Raw genomic sequence first — 15899 nt, 5'->3', positions numbered from 1 at the left:
AGTTTAATAAGCATTTGAAACCCTGCGGTATGTTCAGCTACAGGACAGTCATCCCACAGGGGTGTTCTGTAGTGAGATGCAAAATTAATCCTGCCAATAATGAGTTGTCTGACTAATTATGGAAATAACTATAATGATGGGTAATGTTTAACAAATCACTGCTAAAGGAAAACGCCAGGCTATGGGAGCAAAAAAACACAAAATGTATCCAGAGTGAAGGAAAACACATAAGGACTCCAAACACAAAGCACACTTTAAGGAAAAGTGAATCCAAATATAACGAAAACTTTCAAATTTTTTATTCTCTAGCAGACAATTTACATAAAATTCCCCTTAAGTTAGTGATTCATATATCCCAATGTGGACTATCTATCGAGCAGCTTTGGTAGACAATGAAATATAACCAAACAAAAAAACAAAAACAAATGGAGCATCTCAAACCAATGCATTTCACCAAATCAAATTGCTTAGAAAGTACATTTCCCAACAAGCTTGAAGATGTTCAGTGCTCATTCTGGGTTTCATGAATCCCCTCCCAATAGGATGCAGTGCAAGAAGTACATTTGTTGTGAGCGTCTTGTCTTGCTAGATACCACAAATTACTCTTCACATGATCTGTAGCCCCTGGATGGTGGACTCAAGGGTCTAGGTACAAAGACAGAAATAAATACATTTAAAATGCTGACGAATAGGCAGTTGTGCTATTTTCAGAATGCAAAATAACTTATTATAATTTTATGATTATTTCAAGCAAAACATATCACAAACTTAAAACTACATATTACTACGCAATAAACAAATCTCAGATGTAAGGTGGTTTTCCAAATCACTAAAACCGGTAGAACTATTAACGCAGGTCTGACCAGTTTTACACTTTCCTAGCAAAGTACGGAAAAGTTACTTGACTGTAATCCTCATTTTCCATTATTGGCAATTTTCAATAAAGAGATATGGTATGTCTGTACCTGGGACGTAACAGGACTGAAATAGGAGCGGTCACCTTATGAACTGCAGAAGCTGCATTTCCCCCATCATATTCTGCAGTGGGCAGTAACTCAGTTAATATTTGGAGATCAGAAGAGAAATCCATTGGACCTTTTCCCAAGTGAAATGGTTACTAGTACGTGATACAAATGTTAAGTACGGTCTGTTTAAAGAACGTCAAGCGAGTACTAACAGCTACATAACTAACAGACAGTTGTTTTGATGTATACCCTTACTCTTCTTCGAATAAAGCCATAGAGCCAAATTAACATCTACTGTAAAAACTGACTCTTCTGTAGGAACAAGAAGAATGTCAGTATGAAACATGTTTGAAGAACCTGAACGTTTTTATGAGAGAGAGAGAGTTCTATAGTCCTGGTACGTGAAATGCTCGGATATGGATGTTCATTGGTCGGGACCAAGGTCAGATTGTCAGTGTCTCTCGAGATACCTACAGCAATCCTTCCATTTGTAGGTGTAATACATTGAAGTGGTGCTGGTCCCAAACAGAACAGAGAGATTAAATCCCTTGCAGTAAGGACTTGAGGGTTGAATGGACTGCCCTCAGCATCAATATGTTCACTTAATACTCCTGCTTCCTGGAAACAACCCCACGAGTCATGAATTCACTTTATTAAGTCTTGCCTAGGCAGCGCTTGTGCTGGTTCAAGACATGGTGTATTCAGGTATGGACTTAATGCTCTGCCCATCTTTTCAATATAGGAAAAAAACAACAGGAGTATAACCCATAGACCAGATTGAGATCTTGGTGTATATGTGTTTTAAGCAACAATAGATTAATCGGATTCAATGAAAAAGGCAAATATACGTGTATGTACAAGACATTAAGAGGTCGCGAAAGAAAAAAAGAGAGTCTTGGTATCAATTTTGAAAAGTGCACATAGCATCATATATTAAAAACACATTTTATACAGGAGAGTTGTAGCAAGGGGGCTTTGTGCACTTGGTGTTCATGAAGGAAAAAGTGACGGCGCGAGTGACAGGTGGGAAAACACAGCGAAGGACGCAAGGTGACAAACAATATATACAGAAGCAATGGTTCGTCATCAATGAATGGATAGCAAATATTTGTTTGGGAACCAAGGTTACGGGTGCGCCATGAGTCGCGCTGTACGCAGGGTGGACGGCGTTTCGATCCCATCTAGTCAGGATCTTCATCAGGACCGTGTTGCCAGTTTGGTAAGTGGAAAAGATGTGGCAGGCCACGAGCAGCGCCGGTGCTCAGCAGTCCTCGAGCAGTGCTCTTGTTCAGCTGATGGCTGACTTTCCTCTCCTCGCTGGTGTGTTTGGAATATTATTTGTTCAGACTCCTTCCACCTCCGACACAGCATGGGCGTGCACCTTTATTTATTTTTTAATGGCAGCGCACTCATTTTGAGCTCGCCAGTGTCGGTGTTACTTAGTCCTGCCCTGCCCTGCCCTCCTCATGCCCTGCCTTTCATTTATATTAAGTAATGGCGGTACCACAGTGATTTTGCGCTCAATGGCATCTGTGTCCGTGTTTCTTAGCCCCGCCCTTCCATCCCACACAAACATTAATTTCTTATTTTTGAACAGCGCTCATTTTTTACACACTAGGTTTACTTTTATTTATGCAGTAACTAATGGCGGCCACACAGGTATGCACAGCCTGCCAGACTATTTGCTGCTCCGTTGTGAAGTAACTCAGCACGGCGCCCGCTTAATGGGGGTTGCGTTATACCTTATATATGCTCCATTCCTCTATCCCTCCCCTGCTGCACAGATGCCCGCAAAGCAGACGCAGTGTTAAAAATCTGTGGACACTACTGTTCTCCATCCCTCCCCCATCTATGCCCTTTGTTACAACACATTGCTTATGTAAATAAGCATAACAGTCAATGAAATGCGTCACATTTGTTCAGCGGACAGGGAAGGCATGTACCCATCCCAGCAGCACCCGGACACAGTGGCAACTGGCACACTAACACCTTAAATGTGCGAGGTGTAGCTTCAGCCAACAGTATCCTGCCCCTGCCTTCCTTACCCCCAAACCCAGCCCTCCAACATCCTATTCCAAAACAATGAGTAATCCTATTATCACAGAAGTGTCCTGTCCGGGGGAAGGCATGGGGTCACTGGCAACAAAGCCGGACCCTACCCCGCCTCACAGCACACTGAATCAAGGGGAAACAAGGACACGCCCGCTGCTTTACATTTAACTGGTGACTAAGGCCGGCCGCGACAGAGCTGTGTTGACATTCTATTCGGCTCTTTGTCTATATTCAAGGCATGCAAGTCAATGTATGCGATTACACCATCTGCTGGCAGCTAACCACCCACAATACAAACTTTTAAAACGTAATGAGTAATTACTACACCATTCAAATGGAGGCACCTGTAATGTAACTGGCGCTCATGTAAAGGCGTTGTTTCTGATTATCTCCGTTTAAAGTTTTGCGGATTTGTTTAGAAGCGGACCACTGTATCCTTTCTGTGGATTCCATGCTTCTTTCTATCTTCCCTATAGCATCTGTTTTTATTATGTTTCTGGGATATAGGAAGACCCAGGTGTCACCATCCACTTTACCGTTTTAATTATGCACTCCTTTGATTGGTCTTTCCCTGCAGGCATTTCTGCCTCCCCCCAGCTATCTCTTTCTATTCTTTTACTAGATTCAGCTCCTTGGCGTGATTTACTATGCCTTGCTGCTCTTCCCCTATGTGTGTTTGTCTCTGCCCGGAGAGCCACGGATAGATTCAGGGTCCAGCATGCCACCACTTCTGTTTTCCTCGATTCTGGAGTACTCGACATAACACTATTAGTTTTAGAACGCGATTGTTGGACATGTAAGTAACAGAAACACCCAAAGGCCACAACGCTACAGGAAAGTCTTACCCACACTTCAAAAACAAAAACCCAAGTGCGCCAATGCATAGTCCAACAAACAAAACAATAATGTAATTCTTCTTTACAAATGTATCCAAGTACGAAAAGCTAGTTAATCTCCCATGTATGTATTATTTGTTGACATGGAGATGCAGGAATCCTAATATTTGCATGCCTTTTGATTACACCAAGCATTTTAATAAAATTGCCAAGTCGGATCTAATCCTTTAAAAGGGTAGAGGGCAGGGGTTAAGTACAGTAAGGAATCTTTGAAATGACGTCCCTGTGGGACTTCCCCGTTGGATTTACAGATTCATTTAATAGGAAGAATCATTGAGATCTTCGGGGTTTGGATAGTCCGTGACTCAATCTTAATCCGGGAGCTGGATGCTTGGATCTGTTCCCTCCACTCTTCAGTAGAGACCACATACTGACAGGGTTTGCAGAGAGTATCGTGTTGGGCCCACCATTGCCATACATGAAAACAATAATACTGCCTTGTTAATTCAGAGAGTTTTTCAGTATGATCTTTGCAGAAAATAGTGAGACTTTTTCTAAATATGCCTGTTTCGTTTGCTGCTTTTCCTTCTGTTTGCAGTATCGGTCATCGTCCTTAGCACTGTGAGGGGTATTTTGTGCTTATACCTTAGGTAGCATCATTTTATCCAATCTATTCACAATGTATTTTTTCAAGTGCTGACACAAGATGGTGCGGAAAAAATTTGGCCAGCTACATACCAGCAAAGTGCATTGACGAGGTGCCTGAATTAAATCTCATTGTGCATTTCAAACTTATTTAGCGAGAAGTAGGATGTAGTGTCTTTTTTACCCGTCCTTGCCTCAGAGAGCCAGATGCAGACGAATCCTGCTGTGGTCACATGATCACAGCATTCATTTAAATAATGGCAGCTATAATCGCAGATTATCTACAGGGTATCACCAGTGCTGCTAGCTGCTTCTCTCGTCTCATCAGTAATTCCCCATTCGAAGTCCTCTAGTCAGCGCTGAAACAGTGTGTCTGTTCATTCATCCACTACATTCCAAACCAACACACATAGGTAAAAGACATTCTCGTTTACAATGCCAATAGCTCTAACTGTGACAAATGCAAGACCTATTGCATTCCAAATGCTTTAGTGTGGTCTGCAGGTCCTGTAAAGTCTTGAGCTGCGAACTGTCCTTGGGTACCCACATGTCCATTAAAGTATAGTGCACAAATTTCCCTCAAGTGTGAATCACAAAAGTTGTCTTTCAACTTAGTTGTAGATCTTTCAACTCTAGACAAATCAAGGTGATTGCTCCTCCAATGGCCATTGAACAAAGGGCTCATGACTAATATACCGATCAAAGCAGAGAAATTGTAACCAGTATAGTTTGCTCTTCAGACCCCACAGGATATCGAAGCATAGATCAGGAAATTTAGCGGTACAAAAAAAAATTAGTTTTGCAGTACACTGGTTCGTTTTTTTGTGGTATCTTTGCAGCACCTTAGGTTAGTGACATTCAACAGTTCTTTAACCTTATTTTGTGATGGATGCAGAAGTGTATATATATGGTGCAGGTGTTCACATTTTATTAACAAGCATTTGCAATGCAATAGGTTTCGCATTTACGCAAGTTTAAGCTATTGCCATTGTAAATGACAATGCCTTTTATTTATGTTTTAAAAACAAAAACAAACAAAAGGCATTGTTATTTGCAATGTCAATAGCTCAAACTCACGTAAATGCGAGACCTATTGCATTGCAAATGCTTGTTAAAGAATGGCTGTGGAACACAAGGCAGTGGAGCTTCATAAACGCTCCATGCGTCATTTTATCATGGTGAAACTGTACATGGAATGGAGCCCTATTTGTCGTTGGAGTTGTCGAATTATCATTGAAGGCTCCTGACATATTTTTGGTTGAACATGTTTTATCAACTTCTGTTACCAAAGGGGTCCTGGTGCAAAGTCTCAGACCCTCCGCCTTACCACTATGACGGCGTTTCTCTTTCTTACTCTCTCCCTATTGCCCAGATATGCCCTACATTAACCCACCTGCGGTTTAAATTTATCAGCCCACTCCTCTTGCCAATGAATTTCAAACAAGATAGGCCTGCCATCTCTTTCTGCAAATGTTAAAATCACATAACATTTGTTTTATCTGACTCATTTATTATCTGGGGTTATTAATGGGAGGTGAATGTTAGCATCTGTTCTTTTTTTTTTTAAACAAGTGGGTTTTTTGACTATCATAGAAGCTTTGTTGTTTCCATTATTTATTATTTCTAATAGAGGCATGCTAGTGTTAATGACTCCCATGCTATGTATTTTATGCTTTTTTTATGTACACTTTTGTGATTTTCGTGAAAAATAGAATAACGTTTTACTACTACTTATTATCACGTCATTAACTAGAGCACATGGAATGGAGCTGAGCCTAATCAAATATGGAACCAATTTAAAGAATGTAAATAGAGATAAATAAATCCAGAGTAATTCTTACACATGTACAACTGAACCTACAAATAAACAATTGAATCAACTAATATATGTTTGGACCAATGAATGTACAATCTGCACAGTACCAGCACCGCACAACATCACATTTACAGGATACAACGTAACAAGGAGCAATTGAACAGAATGTATAAGACCTTATGTAGTAAACTAATAAGGCTTGCAGATGCCCTCTACTAAATATACATAGAAGAAACACATTGAAACTGGGCAACTCCATACTGTACACTACACAGATCTACAGTCTGTGCTTATTTTGACTATGGAAATATTGCCAGCTAGGAAACTCAGTCACCGCACCACATGATGTAACCACAGATTTAGGACTATATAGACATTGCCCACCTCAGATGACCAGCTACCAGGTGGTCATAAATTAAGCATTTAGAAATACAAGAAATAAGAGGCAAGTGAAGAACATAAAATCAAATCCAAAGTTCTTTCCAAAGAATGCAACCAGTCTGTTTGTGCTTGAATGTTCTTTCATTTCTTTTCTTTCGTCTCAAGAATAGAACAAACATTTGCAGTCAACACATTTCGCTCAAGCATGGGCTTCTTCAGGGCAGTATTGTTCGCATAGCAGTAGTATTACAGTTGATATATGACAACGTCCTACCGAAGTCCTACGTTGTCCATTCCATGCTAATTATATACAAATAGAAGCTAGAAAAAAATCAGCCAAGATAGGTTGACCTTGGAGTTATGAATCCAACAGAGTAATCCTTATCTGAGGTATAATTATTCCAAAGAGCAAAGTACCATGTTCGTCAAAGCCGTTTGGCCCGCTGCGTCCAGGTCCACAAAAGGGTTTGCTGCACGTGGACATGGACGTGGCAGGCCAGACAGCTATGCCGAACATGGTACTTTGCTCTTTTCAAATAATTATACCTGAGATAAGGATTACTCTGTTGGATTCGTGACTCACAGGACAACATAGCTTTGCTGATTTTTCTAACTTCTATATATATATATAATTAGCCTAGAACGGATGACTTAAGACTCTGGTAGGACGTTGTCATTTATCAACGTTAATTCTACTGCTATTAGAACAATACTGCCCTGAAGAAGCCCATGCTTGGGCGAAACGTGTTGGCTGCGAATGTTTGTTCTGTTCTTGCGATGAAGGAAAAGAAATTAAAGAACAATCAAGCACAATCAGACTTGTTGCATACTTCGGAAAGAACTTTGGATTTGATTTTGGTTTTAATTTGCATCTCATTTCTGCTGCTTATTTTGAGACGATGGTTTCAGGTGGGGCCCAACTGCACTTTTTTTTGCAGACCGAGACTTGTTTTTGATCATTAGACATTAACCCAGAACATGAGAGAGAAGGCAGCAAATGGGTATGGGTAGAAAGAGGAGGAGAGATACAGAAAAACAGTGGAAAATAGAGATAGCATGGATGAAAAAGAACGTGCAAGATTGAGTTAAAGAGGCAGGTACAGTATGCTTGTGGATGAAAGGATCTGAGGTGAAATTAAAACAAGAGACCCTTGTTGTCATTTGGCAACCCTGACATTCGGCATGCAGCACCGGCGGCCTTTTTTTTTTTAACATGCTTTATTACATTTTTATACAAGAACATATTAGCATTTCTGTTACAGGGTTTGCAACGATTCGTCCACTCGCCTTTAGTCTATATAATTCTATGCATTCCCTACCTGTCATAACAGTCAAGAAGGACTGGAAAATGGAAAGGAGCATGAAAGCAAGGGGTGAAAGAAGAGATAGAGGACAGGCACTTGAGATTTATATTGCTTATACATTAAAGATTTGAGCCACAGCACTTATTCTTTTTACAAATTTAGCATTGGATGTACTTAGACCCAGACATTCACTTAATATAAAGTTTTCAATATGAGTTAAGAGAACAATGTGGACAGATAAAGGCATTTAAAAATATGTCTCATGTAAGAAAAGCTACCCGGGATTCAGGGCTGTACCATGCACTCATATCAGGCATCATTGGATGAAGGGGTTAGGGGCAAAAAAACATGCATGAGCCCTAAAGCGGCCACCAAGTGAGGAAAAAAAAGCAGTTTGTGCGAGGTTTTTTTCTGTCTGTGAAACAGGAAGGTGAATGTCTCGGATCTTCGAAACGGTCTACACCATTTTAAACCCCCTATGTTCTTCAAGTCCCTGTAAGAGCAAAGATATGACGATGTGTATATTAACTAGCAGATCAAAATAGAAAATAAATGGAAACTACAAGTTGTATTCGCGTCAGAAAAAGCACAATGTAGCAGCATCTCAAACAAAAGCATCCCTTCAGTAACTCGCTATTGAGGACCAGACATTACAAATGCATGCAATCACTTCCGTTGTTTACTCTGCATGTAATAATCACTGAAGTGTGTATTCCCTAAACTGGAACTGCATAGTGGAAGGGAGGGCGGCCTCACGCAGACACTAACCGTTCACAATTGCCACCTTACCCTCCTCTGACATGACCAACTCTCTCTCTGAATGCAAGAGCTCCAGTGGCTCAGACAACCAGAAACTTCCCTCTTTCGTCCCCTAATTTAACATTACCGGCGATACTTCTTAAATCGCCAGCTCCCTCCTTGTAATATGTCACAAGGCTGCTACAAACAGACCCTTCTATCATAAATTATGACTCCCCGAAAATGCACTGACTGCTCCCCAAAACGCACCAGTAGTGTACCTACCCAAGTGCGCTCTTCGGGATCTTCTTTCTACCACCAGGTTTCCTTGCCTGTCATATGACAGACGTCAGTTCAAACGTCACGTGAACCCTTCGAGCTCCCGGTTCAGCAAGAAGGAGGGACACTCATTGAAAGCAAAGACGGGCTTGCCTGAAGACGACCTAAGCAGTTTTAAACATGAGATTGAGATGTATGGATAGTAAATATCCCAAGGATTTAGCTCAGACCCGTTAAAAAAATGATAAAAGCTGAGTGTGTTATTTATTGTGCATTTTATTTTACTTATTTAATTTGTGAAAACGGACCACGTGATCATACATAGTTTTTTCCAATTGCTCACACCAGTTATATTTCTCAATATCCTGGAAGATGCCTTCATATGTTTAGTTTTACGCTGAAAAGAAAAGCGGTTTTGCAAGACTTATCCCCAACGTCAGCATTAAAGAACAAGTCAGGTCCCAGGCCGGCCAGCCAATCACAGCGCGGCCCGGGGAATGACATCACGGGGGTGTCCCGGGCCGGCAGCCAATGACAGCGCGGCCCGGGACAAAGGGGCGGGACTTAAAAAAAAGTCCCAGAAACGCCCCCGAATCGCGTTTTCACCAGAAAGCGTGATTGACAGCCTCTGTCTCCCAATGGCTAGCCTCCATTTATGGAGCTAGCCAATGAGAGACAGAAGCGGAACCAAAGTCGATATGTAGGATCATGAGGTTTCGCCATGGGCGGAGCAACAGCTACGCAGTTGCAACGCCCAGGGCGAAACCTAAAAAAGGATGGCGAACTGGGCAGATGTTACCGCTGGTGGTTACATGTTAGAATGATGGTGGACTGGGGAGATGCTGATGCTATAATGGACTCTCAACAATACGCACTTCCAATGACAAGCTTCTGTAAACAAAAAAAATATAAGCAACAGGCCTTCTGTCTAGGGTGTCTATTGCCTGAAAGAAAAGAAAATGTGTGCAATTGGTAATTATGGAAATCTTAAGTCTGTTTAAGAGCCAGTGTAGGCCTTTAATTGGTAGAATCATTTGAGGTTTCATTGTGACAAAGATTTATTGTTTTTTGAGAGGTGATGTAAGGGTGTTACCAGCTGACCTCTAGGGCAATCCTTCTAATGAACACTTATAAACCAGGTTTGTACTAAGTGTAGTTTGATCGCATATCATTAGACATTTTGAAAGCACTTGTTTTACCTTAAACACATTCTTTTGCCTAATTTGCATAAGCCTATCGTATACTGTGTGCAATAGAATTTTAAAATAACTTGTATATTCACAGTGCTTTCTGTCAATCTATATCGATATCTAGCGAGATCTATTTATCCTACTGGCGATAGCCAGTAATAAGTAGTTATTGTTAGGTCCAAAGTTTCCATAGGAAAAGCGTTTTGTTTTGCCAAAAACGTTGGCGCCGATTGATGAATCTTCACAAACTTTTCACAAATGTCCCCTTTTTGGTTCAGCTGCTGGCTTTAAAGTTTCGGGATGATCAGTCAAGCGGGGCAAAGAAAAAAGGGTTCTAGAAACACGTTTCTATATGTTAAGTCTATGGGGATTTTTAATATTTTTGAACACGACTACAGCCCAAACTACTGAACGGAATTATCCCAAATTAGGTCCAGAAAGCCTGGTTTTTGTGATGTTGTGTAAATCTGTTCAGTAGATTTTGAGATATTTAACTTCGTCCAGTAAGTGTTGGCAGCCATCTTGGAACTCTGCTTGAAGCAGTCAAACAAAAAATGTATAAAAAAGAAGAATGGGCCAGGTACCGAGGAGATTGTAATAAAGGAGAGGGGCACAGGCCCCCCCCTCCTGGGGATCATTGATGCCCTGGGGAACATCATCTCCCTGGGGCTAATAGAGCAAAATGAGCGGGGGGAGGACCGTATGGCCTCCCCCGCTGCCCTGTGGACCACCACCTCCCCAGGGCTTTAAATGACTACAGTGCGAAAGGGGGGGGGGGCGAGCGGACCCCCCCACCCGCAGGCCTGGGGACTGCCACCTCCCCGGGGTACATATAACAAAGGAATGAAGGGGGTCCGCCGCGGACCACCACCTCCCCGGGGCTAAAGTAAACAATGGATGGGGGCCAAGCACCGGGTCTTGGAGGGTAGGATCCTCGGGCCGAAATCAGCCCGGGGAGAGGGCAGCGTGGTCCAACATTCAAAATAGTCCTGGCCCCAGGGGATGAGGCCCATCCTCCACAAATAAATGAAAATACTTTTTTTTTTTTTTTTTTTAAAGACTGGCAAGTCGCTGGATACCCTGCCATTTTTTACCACCACTCTGCAAACGAGCCTTGTGGCACGCTGCTGTTTGGGGAATGAAGTCCCCTTGGCTGCAGTGGGTCCTTGGGGGGGGCCAACAATATCTCCTGTTACCTCCATTAAGTCCTAAACAGCGTGATTGCTGAGAGGATTTCGGAGGCCCGCCCCCTTTTTCCACCACTTTGCAAATGCGACTACCAGTTAAAAAAAACACATAGAAATTCACTTAAAAACCACAAAGATTACAGGGACGTTATAGTCAGAAAATATATTTTGAAAAACCCAAGAAATTCACCGGAAAAAAACTAAAGGTTACAGGGACATTATAGTTAGGCTCAGATTGCCCTCAAACACAAACTGTGAAATTTAGCTGTTCTAGTTACCTGAGCCAAATATTTATTTACCTCCCCGCAATGCACTGCCCATGACCTCACATATCACTCATGACATGGTTACTAACATCACTGTGGCAGACGTGCTTAAACAAGTAAAATACAGCACATCGCTACTGGTAAAATACCGTGCTCTTCTGGACACCGATTAAAAAAAAAAAAGATACAGAGGCATGCCATGTTTTCGCACTACATGAGTCAAATCCAAAAATATTGAGATGTCGGAGTACCGTATTAAAATGCCAGCATCCCATTGCTGTTTGGAGAGACATCGTGGGCCAGTTAGGTAGGAAAAAAAAGACGCTGCTCTGCCAGTGCTTAATTTAAGCAGGTGGTTTCCGTTGCTCGGCACCAGCACTTAATTGTAGGCCTGGGTGTGAAACTACACTCCGCTCGTGGAGTTTTTCCCACTCTCCGTAGCTATGAGTTCCTAAAAACTTACAGGAGTGGAGTTTTGTCCTAGCTCGTGCTCACCAACGTTCAGGCGGCGAGGGTGAGCGGGTAAAATCTTACTCCAGACCACCTCTAGGCGAGATTTCTCAATGCGGGCGGTCACGGATGGCTGCTACCGTTAAAGTTGAGAAACCTTCCGTTCGCGTTGAGGAAGCTGCCACTCGGGTAAAACATCTACTCAAGCAGCAGAAAGAAGTAGGGCCCTTTTGTGCTGCGCATGGTGCTGTTCGCTCTGATTTTGCAAACAGCGGAACCTAACACATTACGCCGCTTACAGGACTTCGCATATCAAGGTGCAGTTCGGAACTCTGCCAATTCTGCCCAGGCCTACAACATTGTCAACACCAGCACTTATTAACAGCCTGCCATTTGGTGGAGCTGTTTCAGCCAATTTAGAGAGTAGCATAACAGTTATTTAATAATAGAAAACCCTTAAAAAATTACTAATACCTGCCTCCCAAGCCATTCCTTTTGTTTTGGGGGCCTCGATTAGTCCTTACTGTCACACTTTTAGGAGTGTGATGTTTAGTTTTACATCTTTTTCTCTTTTTTTTCCACACAAATTAAGCACTGATGTCTATATGCCACGTGGTTGCACGCAATAATATGCTGTATAACGAGCCAATGCAGAGCCTGCATTTAAACAAAACTCCAAAGCACCACTGATTTATTTATTTTTACTTTTGCTTGCCGCAGACTTGACATTGCATGCATCGTGCTAATCAGCTGATTTTGCTCAAATGCATGATTCGCAAAATTGTGAAAAGCTGGGGGTCAACTCAACTAGTCACTGGAATGAGACTCCCACCCGATCACATAATCAATCTTTCTACAACAAAAATAGTGTACATGCTTTTTAATATTTCCAGTAAACCTGGAAAGAGGTTCTGATGTATGTGCCATGTACTAAAGAGCAATACCTGCAATTATTATCTGGGACCTTACATGACCACGGAAAGTCAGAGCTAAAATATGAAGGAAAGTGGTGATGTGTGGGTGCCATCTGCCACAAACTATCCAGTGGATATCCAGTAGCGGGACATAGAAATTAACAAACCTTTTGTGATTCACAGAAACCTCAACCACTGGGTTAATGTCAAGGTGCTCAGCAGATCCCTCCTGATGCTGGAGCTGAGCAGCTACTTTTGTAAGCCTCTTATTTAGAATACAAAATGAGCTTAACATTGTTGGTTTTTCCTATATTCTCAGTCTCAAATGATCAGTAGATTTAGAAGACAGATTAAGTTGGACTGAGAATGATTAGCCTGGAATTCATAGTGCAGGTCTATCAGTCTTAACAGCAACGCCTTGAGACAAATAATTAAGGTGAGGATAATAGCCACCTAGCGGACAGTAAATTAAAGGAGGTTAGGTGGCGCAAAGACGACCTTTTTACATAGGATACTCCAGCAAATCGAAGGCTATCATATAAAGGAAGCAAAGAGTCCTAACAAGGAAATCCACTATATGCAATGCAATTAGTTTCACTTCGACTAAGATGAATGTTGTACGGTCGCAGGACCTTGAAGAATACTAGCATAATGACCCTAACATGGACTGGTATGAGGATTTGGCAGACCCCACCAGACTGGATACCTCTCCAGATAGTGGCATGCCTTCTCCACCTACTGTGGCTACAGAGGACATCTGCAATGGTGGTGAGGAGGGCGGCAGAGGTCTAGGATCTTAGCTTGCCCTATATGGCAGTCAAGACTAACGTTGTGACAGGAGCATTTCAACCAGGAGTGTCCTCTCCTGAACTGCTTCTCCTGTTTAATGACACTCTTACTCACCTCCTGCTTGGGACTTGGTCCAAGCATCACACATGGGCTTATGTGAACAGGACTACTGCCCACTGCCATAGCACCACCCTGAGGGGACTCCAACTTCCACACGCAACGCCCTACCCCGGAGAGCTTGCTGATCCAACCCTCCACTTCCCATGTAAATCCTGGCACATTCCCAACCGCACCACTGGACTGGGAATCCAAGAGGCTGGAGAACTTATGCAAGAAGATGTTTTCTTCCACCAGCCTGGCACTGCGGTCCGTGAACACTGCATGCCTTATGGGCCACTATTCCCATGCTTTGTATGATACAGTTGCGCAGGAAGTACTTTTCCAGGAAGTTGCAGATGGGAGAGATGCAGCCAAGTTCACAATCTGATGTGGACTGGACACCACGTCTCACTGGTCAGAACAGTTAAGTTGACAGTGGCCTTACGGCACCACGCCTGGTTGAGGACGACTGGCTTTTTCTAGGGATGTCCAAGCAATGCTTATGGACATGCATTTTGATGGTTTCCCGTCTCTTAAGAGACAAGGCAGATAAAGAGCTGGAGTGCTTCAAGGACAGCAGGGCTACGGCCAGGTCCTTAAGCCTTTCCATAGCCTCTTGACACCCACAATCCGCCTTTTGCTCCCTTTCGCGACCATGCAAGGGGCTTCCACGCATCTGTACCCGCCCAGCCACCGGGGCATGCAATCTTCACAGCCTTTGCGCAGCCAAGGACGAAGTATTCACAAACCTCGTTGGTTGTGCAGCCAGCAGTCGGACCAGGATGGCATGATCCACCATCACCGGCACCACGGGCCAATGGGTTTTGCAGATTGTCCTAAGGGCTATTCCCTCAATTTCAAGACTACCCCTCCACCCATGCCACCTGCTTGCAACAGGTTGACTGAGGACCATCTTTCTCTGCTCAGTCAAGGAATGGCTGCTCTCTTGCCCAAAGGGGCCATAGAGGATGCAGACACTTGAAGAATGCATATTTCTCCATTCACGTCCTGCCTACCAACAGGCGTTACCTGCGATTCTTTGTGAGGCATGAGCACTTTCAGTTTTTCAGTGTTCCTCTTTGGCCTTACCAGCGCCCCTTGGATGTTCACCAAGGTGATAATGATGGTAACAGTTTACCAGCGGAGATCAGAGGTGCCAGCCTTCACTATCTCGACGACTGGCTGTTGAAGGTAGGCTCACCTCAGACTGTCGTGTCCCACCCTGAGACTACAGAGGACCTCTTGCATTCACTGGGGTTCACCATCAACGTGCCGTAATCACACAGACTCCCTCTCAGACGTTACCTTTCATCAGAGCTGTTATGGTATGGTGCAGTTTTTGGCCTATCCTCCTGAAAGGAGAATCTAGGAGATTTGGGCTGTGAAACAGATGCATCAGCCTCTTTCCTGGATTTCGGTGAGACAGACTCCGAGACTGCTGGGCCTCATGCATCATGCTTGCGACACATGCTGCTGGCATATGCAGGTACTACAGTGGTACCTGAAGTTCCAGTGAGCACAACATCCGGGAAATCTCTCCCACAAGGTCCCGATCCCAGAGGGTATTGCAGAAGATCTGCAGTAGTGGTTAACAAACCGCGACTGGATCAGCAGCAGACCCCACTCCCTTCCTCAACCAGATCTGACAGCAATGACAGATGCGTCACACCTGGGATGAGGCGGCTATCTGGGAGAGGTGGGAATCAGAGGCCTTTGGTCTCAAGGGGGAAGCCAGACTCCATATCAACCTTCTGGAGCTTCGGGTGATCCAGTTTGCAATAAAAGCCTTTCAACCCGTCTAGTGCAGGTGTTTATGGACAACACCACCGCCATGGTGTACTGCAACCAACAGGGAGGGGTGAAAAGGGGTCATGGACTTTGTCAAGAGGCCCTGCGTCGCTGGACATGGCTGGAATAGCAGGGCCTTTTCCAGGTGGTTCAACACCTGGTGGACTCTTGGAACGCAAGGGCAGACCAACTCGGCCAAA

General features: G+C 43.4%; 1 protein-coding gene across 1 annotated transcript in view; it reads right to left on the bottom strand.

The window, feature by feature from the left end:
• Positions 1 to 277: 277 nt before the first annotated feature.
• ARPC1A (actin related protein 2/3 complex subunit 1A) overlaps positions 278 to 15899 on the bottom strand; it is a 156162-nt gene continuing 140540 nt past the window's right edge. The window contains exon 10 of the mRNA XM_078665051.1: positions 278 to 645. Within this exon, the coding sequence (XP_078521177.1) occupies positions 607 to 645 (39 nt within the window). The 3' untranslated portion in view covers positions 278 to 606. The remainder of the gene's footprint in view (positions 646 to 15899) is intronic.

Source organism: Lissotriton helveticus, chromosome 10, assembly GCF_964261635.1.
Source record: "Lissotriton helveticus chromosome 10, aLisHel1.1, whole genome shotgun sequence".
NCBI classification, from domain to species: Eukaryota; Metazoa; Chordata; class Amphibia; order Caudata; family Salamandridae; genus Lissotriton; species Lissotriton helveticus.
The sequence above is the reverse complement of the archived record's forward strand: the minus strand, read 5'-3'. Positions and strand labels throughout refer to the sequence as shown.